This window comes from Myotis myotis, unplaced genomic scaffold, assembly GCF_014108235.1.
Source record: "Myotis myotis isolate mMyoMyo1 unplaced genomic scaffold, mMyoMyo1.p scaffold_m19_p_11, whole genome shotgun sequence".
In the NCBI taxonomy this organism is placed as follows: domain Eukaryota; kingdom Metazoa; phylum Chordata; class Mammalia; order Chiroptera; family Vespertilionidae; genus Myotis; species Myotis myotis.
In genome coordinates this window covers 52,602,189-52,611,947 of record NW_023416315.1, presented here as the reverse complement: position 1 = coordinate 52,611,947, position 9,759 = coordinate 52,602,189, and the positions used below count along the sequence as shown (strand labels likewise).

The 9,759-nt window shown below is 41.9% G+C and overlaps 1 protein-coding gene across 1 annotated transcript; it reads left to right on the top strand.

The window, feature by feature from the left end:
• The first annotated feature begins 8,448 nt into the window (after positions 1 to 8,448).
• Positions 8,449 to 9,402, top strand: TAS2R3 (taste 2 receptor member 3). The gene has a single exon (XM_036327098.1). It carries the CDS (start codon positions 8,452 to 8,454, stop codon positions 9,400 to 9,402), a length of 951 nt encoding a protein of 316 aa, XP_036182991.1. The 5' UTR covers positions 8,449 to 8,451.
• The last annotated feature ends 357 nt before the right edge of the window (positions 9,403 to 9,759 follow it).

The following is a 9,759-nucleotide window of genomic DNA, read 5'->3' as shown; positions in this document are numbered from 1 at the left end:
ATATATAAGCACATATTTTCATCAAATAAGTAGTTTAGTTTTGCTTGTAGTTCCTAATGAGGGCCCTTAATTAATAGCTCCTTGTTAATAAAGAAGCACTTACGTTAAGAAAAGAAATATTGCCCTAATGTTTCCCCTGGTAGAATGCAGACTAGATAATCTGGAGTGAAGAGTCCTTCCATTGCAAAATAACTGGATCCTAAGTATGACATGGACTGCATTATAACTTGCATATATGTAGCATATGTTTTTATATATATTAAATACATTAAACAAATCCATAAAAATGTTCCAAGTATAGGTGATGTATAGTGCAATGACCCTGTTAATGCTTATGATAATAGTAGCTAACATTTAGAGAACACTTTTGCATTATATATTTAATAGGCACTGTGTTGTTTAATCACTGTAACATCTGTAAAATAGGTACTATTATTATGCCTATTTTACAGATGAGCAAATTGAGGTTTAGAGAGATTAACTTGCCCAAGTTACATAACTAATGAGCAGAGGCACTCAGATCCAAATCCAGATCTGACTCCAGAACCCAGACCCTTAACTAACTATATTGACTGGTCCCTTATTTATTTTTGAACCTAAGGGTCAGAAGGGTCAAGAAATGTGCCTAATGTCACATAGTTAGCATAAAGCATTGCTAGGACAAAGATGCTAGTATCCTAGGATACTATCTTCTAGAGTTTTTCCACTTTACCATGGCAGCAGACCATTACATGATACAATATGTTATACAGACAAATGAGTAATGTTGAAGGCATGGTAGGGGACCCGGAGGATTATATAGGGTCTCATTAAACACCTGTTGGTTTGAGCTGCATCCATGATTTGAGAGTTCATGGGGATCATAGGGAGCCAGAGCAGATGAAGCCCTGAGATATAAGAGAAAGGGGATCTAAGATCTTATCCTTGATCTAATATTACTGCTCAAGGCCCCATTTCTTCCCTTTTATTTATTGAGATGTCATCAATAGGTGATCTCTAAGGTCTCTAGTGAAGGCAATGGATTCTGAAGCCAGGTGCCTGAGTAAGAATCCCCCTGCTCTGCTCCTTACTATGAAAATCTCCAAGTCTTAGTTTCTGCCCCTTAAAAATGGGGTCAATAATATAACTCACCTCATGGGTTGAAAATTAAGTGACTTACTCTAGATACCTTAAAATTATGCATAGCATATAATTAAGTCCTGTGTATATTTGTTATTTTCTAGCTCACGTAATGTGTGATATTAGTGGAAAAATCATCACCACCATTATCTCTTCTATTTTTGTAGTGCATGGAATTCCCTTTCTTTGCTTGCCAGATGAACTCCCTTTCATTTTTAAAGATATCTCAAATATCATCTCTTCTTTCAAGCCTGTGACTGTTTCAGGCAGAATTTGGTCCCTTCTCTGTGCCAACATGTGTTGTTGTTTTTTCTGTTAATCCTCACCCTAGGATATTTTCCTATTGATTTTTAGAGAGAGTGGAAGGGTTGGGGAGACAGGAAAAGAGAAACATTCATGTGAGAGAGACACACATGGTTGCCTCCCACACACGCCCCAATCAGGACTTGGGATCGAGCCTGCAACCAAGTTACATACCCTTGAACAGAATCAAACTCAGGACCCTTCATTCTAAGGGCCAATGCTTTAGCCACTGAGCCAAATTGGCTAGGGCAACCTGTGCATTTTGTATTAGTGACGTCATTATGTAATCTTTTTGTTATGTAATCTCTTGCTCACTAGCCCATCATTTCCTGTACCCAGCATAGTGCCTGTCCTATAGTAAATGCTCAAGAAATGTTAGATGAATAAATGGCAGACAGAGGACTGGGATCTAACTTCTAGTTCACTTATTTTCCCATTATGTTTCCTGAAAACCAACAACATTAAAAAATTGAAATAAAACTTGAGCTAAAAACAAAAATTGAACTTCTAAAATATTCACTTATTCAATATGTATTTACTAGAGGCCTGGTGCACAAAATTCACGCATGGGTAGGGTCCCTAGGCCTGGCCAATGATGAGGGCCAATCTGCAGGGTGACTGGTGGGGCGATTGGTGGCCCCCGCTGGCATCCGCCCTGGCTGGCCTGGTGCCACCTGCTCGCCCGCCCAGCCCCCTCATCACCACCGCTGGTTGGGGCCTGTGGGCTGGGAGCAGCTCCTGCATTGAGCGTCTGCCCCTGGTGGTCAGTACATGTTATAGCGACTGGTTGTTCCCCCATATGGTCAATTTGCATATCAGGCTTTTATTATATAGGATTGAGGTTCTGTGTTCCAAGGACTGAGTCTATGGCTGGAATATTCAGTAGGTAAAACACCAAAAGGGGCATTATTAATAATTTGGAGCGACAGGCACATACCAGGACTGTCCTGGACAAACAGGGAAATAAGATCATTATTGTAGGAAATTTATACCACAATGAGGAAAGCTGTCCAAAAAATGACCCTAGGAGTTCAATCTAGATTGTCTGGACAACAGCTGGGAAAAGAGAATTTCTTCCACTTCTCCCAACAAAAAGTGCTTCACATAAGCTCAGTTCCCACAGAATTGGTGGCTTTCTCCTAGCAGTGGGAACTATAACATCCAATGGGCTCCAAGGTCCCCAGGTGCTGGGCAGCTAGCCCTCCCAGAGAACTCCTATAATTGCTTCCCAAATTCAGATTTTCCAGCATGAAGCAGACTTTATTCTCCTACTGACAAAGTTGCTTTCACACTTTGTAAGAAGTGAGAGCAAGAGGGAGGCCCCATTGGCATACAGAAACACCAGTACACTAGTAACCCAGCAATGACCTGGTCCTCTGTGTAATCGCTGGAGGATGGGAAGAAGCCATGCTTTCACTTCTGATGATGTAAGTTTTCTCTTACTCCAGTAAAGCCTATTCCTTAAATCATGTGATGTAAAATTTATCTTGAATCCTGGTACACGCAAGAGGATGCACAGAGGAGATTGTCAGTATACAATGTAATGTAAGGATTTTATATTTTGTTGTAGTTGGACTGGGGAGCCATTGAAGTATTTAAAGTGGTGAAGTGATTTAATTTACATTTTAAGATCATTCTTGTGGCCATATGGAGACTCCATTATGGAGTAAGAGATCAGAAGTCGGAGAAATGAGGTAGGAGACCATGGAGTAGCTCAGATGAGAGATCCTGGCAGCTTGGACCACGATGGAGGCAGTAGAAATAGAAAATTGATGAATTAGTGTGGGGTGATAGGAAAGGGAAGAATCAAGTTAATTCTTAGGTGGTGGTATTTGCTAAAATAGGGAAGATTGGGGTGAGAGGGATTTAAAAAAAATGAGACTAATTAAGAATTTTGTTTTGGGTATGTTAATTTTGAGATGTCTATAATAGAGCCAAGTAAAGAAATCAAATAGGTAGATGAATATGGGAGCCTAGTGCTCAGAAGGGTGGTCTCATAAAGTTGTGCATTTTGGGGTTATCAACATGTGGATGGCATTAAAATAATGAAAATAATATGCATTATAAACCCATTGACAGGAGTTGCAGTATGAAAATGGCAGTATAGGTTAAACAGTGTGCATTTTCTTCTTGAAAGTCACCCAGAAACCCAAGGAGAATGAGAAACAGAAAAATATGTTAAATCTTTGATAAAACTAGGAGTCAACTAAAACTCCAAACCACAGAATTGGTGGAAGGATCGGGTATCATTCAGAGTCCAGTCAGGAAAATGGAAGCCAGTATAAGTATTTCCAACGGAGGGCATTTAATGTAAGGGATTATTTACAAGAATGAGGGAGAGGGGAGAAGGAAGGGGTTCTGCAGGAGCCAAAGGGAGACAGTGTCATACCCAGAGTTCAGAAACAGTAACATCCCTGGGCTGGAGCCTCTGAGCCTGCGCCTGTTGCTGCATTCCCGGAGAAGTGTTTTTCAGTTGTTTCTGGTGCGGTGAAGAGGTACAGCCTTGGGCAGGGCTAGCAGCACTGAATAGATGTTTTTTCCCCCCAGTTCCTGCAGTCTGTACTCCCATCATGTGATGATTTTCCTAATCAAAGGGACTGCCACCAAGTGCCACCCTGTTGGAGCAAGAAGCAGGATTTTCCTTTCTCCTTCTCATCTGCCAGTTTTCACATTGGCAGACACTAACAGCAAGGCATCTGGAAAGGGAATCTGGGAAATGGTTTGTAGAATCCTGGACCCCATAGTGTAGAGCGGAGTGTAGAAGGAGCTTAAGAGCCGTCGAGTAAATAGCTAGAATAGGTTGCCAAAAGCAATGGTGATCAAATTGGTCTGGGATTTGATTTTACTTGATTTACAAGCTAATAACTTAGCCTATCACTGTTTCATTCTCTCTGAGAGAAGTGATCACATTAATCACAGCAGAGCAAGCAGCATGAACATCAGCATGAACAGCAGCATGTTTGTATCAGTTCCACCTGTCCAGCAAGTCCCACCAAGGCCACACAGAGGGCCCAGGTGGATTTCATTGTGCAGAGGTGCACTGAGCTTGGGAAAATCACTGCTTTACAGTCAGAAGTAAGCAAGACTGCTTGCTGTTTGTCCTGGAGGGGGACATGACCTCTACCTTCTTCAAGGTTGCTTGCAGCAAACAACAATGGCCCAGCGGAAGCCTGGGCAGAGCCTTGCATATTTAGCACATCTGGCAAGATGTGTAGGAGCATGAGAAACCTCTGGAGGAGTGTCTCTTCCCAGTGTCTGGTAGGAAGTGACTGGTTGGACATTTTGGGGTAACACTATAAAAGAATGGGGCCTGTAACTGGTGTTTATTATGTCATGATAGTGAAAACATCTGGGCAACGGACACCTGTTCTGCTTTTGTAAAACATAGTTTTATCAGTTTGGGGGTTGGAACTGAAAGGGATAAATGAGGCCCATGTTCATTCTGAGTGGGAAAACTGTACAGTGCTGTGCAAGGGGATTGTGTACAGTAGGAGACCAGGATTGACAAAATGTGCCTTGTCCGCTTTAGCCACAGACAGAATATGTGAATTCATATGTGTTTGAAGGTGAGCCTTCAGGACTCTGATGAGAGACTCACTATGCAGGCTTATTACTTGCCATTTAGTACTCTCCTTATAATGGTTTTAGAGACCTGGAAGCCTGCACTCCATTTATCATTATTTATATTGCTGATCTCTCTGCCGTGTACGAGTGACTGTGCTCATCAGATCAGCATTGTTACCAGGTATCCAGGACTGGTCTTGATGTCATTCTGAGTGTACTGCTGATGTTTATCAGCACGGTTGTCATGCAGATTAGTATCAGAAGCAGGAATGATGCAAAGACCTGGACCATTATGTAAGTCCCTGTGGAGAAAGAGCCAGGATAATAAAGAGCCAGGAAGATGATACTGGACTGCACGCCTCTCTGCTAATCTGGGGTTTGACGTCTATTCTCTCAGCTCAATCTTTTCAGGGTCACCCAACTGAAAAATCTCAACTGCTGTCAGGAGGGCCCTCCACTCTCTCTCTGAGTGGTGTGGCGGTATTGTGCCCTGGAGTACTGCCCTACCAGTTTAGCGTTCCTCTACACTCTGCCTACACTCTTGTAAACATGGGCATAGCTCGGAGATGCTGCAGGTTCAGGCCAGACCATCTTAATAAAGCAAATAACACAATAAAGCAAGTCACACAGTTTTTTGTTTTGTTTCCCAGTGAATAAAAGTTATGTTTACACTATACTGCAATCTGTTGTGTGCAATAGGATTATGTCTAAAAGTGTACATGCCTTAATTAAAAATACTCTATTGCTAGAAAATGCTAACCATCATCTGATCTTGTTGGAAAAATGGTGCTGATACACTTGCTCAACACAGGGTTGCCACCAACTTTCAATTTGAAAAAAAGAGTATATGTAAGGCACAATAAAGGAAAGCCCCAATAAAATGAGGTGTACCCGAAGCCCTCCTTTTTAAATAACCCCTTTTAGAACTCATAGAATCATCTAGTTTGTGCCAATTGTTTCTTGTCATGGCCCTGACTGATGCACTTGCTTTGATCTTTGACTCAAAAGAATGGTTTAGAGTACAGCATGATCTCTCAGTAGTCTTTCTAGATGTTTGCAGCCTGCAGTCCAAGAGCCAAGGATCTGATACAATGGCTGTGGTATTGATCCCCCCAACAAACTGTGTTTAAAGCTGCAGGCTTTATAGAACTGTATTTGGAATGTCTGTGTAATTATTTTGGTGGATCGTGGTCAGCATATAATTTGGAAGCAGCCATTACTAATGCTATGACATTTAGTCATAGTATGATAGTTTTAGTATTTATGTTAAAAATCAGAATGGTATAACTGTGGGCTTATAATTCATATCAGCAGACCCTGATGGAATAATAGCAGTGGTAGTGATGGTATCCAACAAAGTCTTTGAACTCTGGTCACCAGCTAATGTGGTGCCCGTTGTCCTGGGCAAGGATCAAAAGACAAGGAAGGAAAATTGTAGTTAACCCTGAGTTGCTAAAAATTGGCTTATAAAAATTTACAAGTTCTACCTATGGAAGGGGTGAAAGTAATGGGCTATTAAAAATGTATGATCAAACATGAAATAGTATGTGACATATAATCTAATATGTTGGATATTCTAAAACTTGTTCTCACTGGTTAATTCTAACACATAGATGGGAGATCTTAGTGTATTTCTTCTCATGAGGGGATATAAGAGGTGTTACAATAACAAAAATCTGGATCTAGAACCGAGGCCATCAAAAAAGCACAACAGGGTGGGTGGTAGGTTGTGGGACAAGCCCTTTATCTGTGGTCCTATTACAGGACTCCCTGAGATCACTGGGAACTAGTCTTCTGATTCTGCAGCACGCAGCTCTGGGAGCACTTGGCCAGGCTGTTAAGAAAGCTGAGAAAGCTGAGGGGGATTAAGGAGTACTGTGCTTATGCCCGAGTGGACACTACAGTGTTCTGAAATCATATTGTACACCACGTGATGCCAGGATTGAGGACGCTCACCTGGCTCAGGTGAGTGGCTCCTTGGCATGCATTCAGAAGAGGCTGTCTCATTCATTCAGACTTATCATCTGCTACTCTGTGAGGTCCTTTTGAGAGGACCTAAAAGCATAACTTTCTGTCTTTCATTGGATAATGTTGCTGAACTCTCTGTATCTTGATTTCTCTCCGTCCTCCAGATAAATACTGTGTTTTCAAACTGTATTTTTCATAACTCATTAGTAGATTGCAAAATCAAGTTTGTGATCAGCAAGCAAAATTGAAGGAAGTAGAATGTGATAGAAAATATCAGAAAGCCACACATAGAACCATATTTCACAAAATATGGTTTTGTGAAACTTTCGTGTTCACACACACACACACACACACAAACACACATACATACACACACATAAGTATGTAATATATATACTTATATTTAGATTGTCACATATATATGTCATATAAAATATTGTTTGTCATGGTCAACATTTGTAAGGCATTGCTGTAGATAAATAAGCCTCCTTTGCTTGACAAGTGCTATCTATGTATAATCTCGGTCAGCTTAACTACTTATCAATATGGGGTGGGCAAAAGTAGATTTACAGACATGCAGGTTATGATAATTACAGTAGTTTTATTAACTGAAAAGGATGTCACAATGGCACAGTGCTCGGAGGTACAATCCCGTAAGTGCTCGAATTGCCTGCATTCATTATTCACACGTTCTTGTAGTCTTTGAAAATTAGTAAAGGAACCTGGATATCAGTGACCTGCCTGGGTCAGCCCACTGCCTCCTGAGGTGGTTGAACTCAGATCTGCTTCTTCCTACCCCTACACAGTGGTCATGTATTCTGAACATTCATATTTTGAATAGCTTATATGCTGTGTTCCATTATTGCTATCATGCAGGTGTTTGGATAGCTGATATATGTTATATTTCTGATAATATGGCTCACTGGGGAGGAACTCGGGGCCCCTAGCTAAGCCACACTTTAAGAGGCACAATAGTGGTACTGGCTGAACTTTTTCTATTTATAGACTTGGCCTTCCTCCAGGGCGATTCTGGGGAGCACTTGATAGTGCTTTATGGTGGAATTCTGTTATTTCCCCTTTCTGTGTCTCCTCCTTCTTGATCATTTGTGTGACTCTTCCAGTGACACTCACTCTTTTGTCCTGGGTGGCTCAGAGCCCTGCTTCCTTTGAAATTGAGTCCAAGTCCTCCATCTTCTTTGTGACTCACATCTCTCCCTTCTCTGTGTGACACTGGACACGACTCTATTTGCATGTTGGCAACAAGCACCTGAGTTTAGATCACAGATCCATGTCATCTGTGAAGAGGACAGACTAACCCGAAAGAGCCAGAGAGGGTTCCATAAACTATGCTCTACAGCAGCCTAAACTGAGAAAAGAAGAGACAGGTTCAGTGAAGCAGCAGGTAGAGGCAACAGGTTCACAGGGAGAAATTTCAAATCAGCAAGGAGCTTGTACAGCAGCAGAAAGAACAAAGGTCAGGTCTGCCTAGTAGCTGGAATGTCAGGACTGGCCAAGTGGGTGTTTCTGTTTCTTTCTGTCACTCAGTTCCTCCTGGGAATGCTGGGGAATGGCTTCATTGTGCTGGTCAATGGCAGCAGCTGGGTCAAGAGCAAGAGAATCTCTTTGTGTGACTTCATCATCACTAGCCTGGCTCTCTCCCGGATTGTTCAGCTGTGGATTCTTTCTTCTGATTTTGTAATAATGATATTCTTTTCCAAACTATTAAATAATGAGGTATTCCTTCACGTTACTGATATTTTATGGACAATTACAAACCATCTGAGCATTTGGCTTGCCACCTGTCTCGGTGTCTTCTACTGCCTGAAAATTGCCAATTTCTCCCACCCCACATTCCTCTGGCTCAAGTGGAGAGTTGCCAGGGTGGTCGTATGGATGCTGTTGTGTGGGCTGCTCTTATCGTGTAGTGATGCCATGTCTCTGATTCCTCAGTTTAAGATGTATTATGTTCTCCGGGGAGCTGATGACTCAGGGAATGTGACTGAGCACTTGAGAGAGCTAAAGAATGAATACGAGGTGATCCATGTTCTTGGGACACTGTGGAACCTCCTTCCCCTAATTGTGTGTTTGGCCTCCTACATCCTGCTCATCCTCTCCCTGGGGAGGCACACGCGGCAGATGCAGCAGAACAGAACCAGCCCCAGCGATCCAAGCACCGAGGCCCACAAGAGGGCCATCAAAATGGTCCTCTCCTTCCTCTTTCTCCTCCTGCTTTACGTTCTTGCCTATTTACTCACATCATCCCATTATTTCCTACCAGGAACTGTGTTGACTAAGATGATTACAGAACTAACTGCAATGTTTTATCCTGCCTGCCACTCATTTATTCTCATTCTGGGAAATAGTAAGCTGAAGCAGACATTTGTGGAGCTGCACTGGTGTAAGTCTGTTCATCTGAAGCCTGGATCCAAAGAACGCTTTTCCCCATAAAATGACAGAAGGACACTTCTCTTGCCCCTCTTTGCATGGTTGTTTTGGAGACCGTAAAACAGTCTTTGGAAAATGTCAATATATAAGAGCACTCTCACTATGTGGTCATAGAGTTCTATTTTAATAACTATGAGCTCTACGTAGTCAGCTGATATTGAGCTTTAAGATAAAGTTTATACTGACAATGATAAGCTCTTGTAAGTAAAACAGTGTAGTGGACTTGAGGGAAAGAGCAAAAGCATTGAAGTCCCACAGACTTTGGTTTGAATTCTGGTTCTGTCCATTTTCTAAGACTTTTGTCCTTAAGTGAGCTACTTTAATCACCTGTCTGGTCCTCTCATCCCTCATTTAAAATGT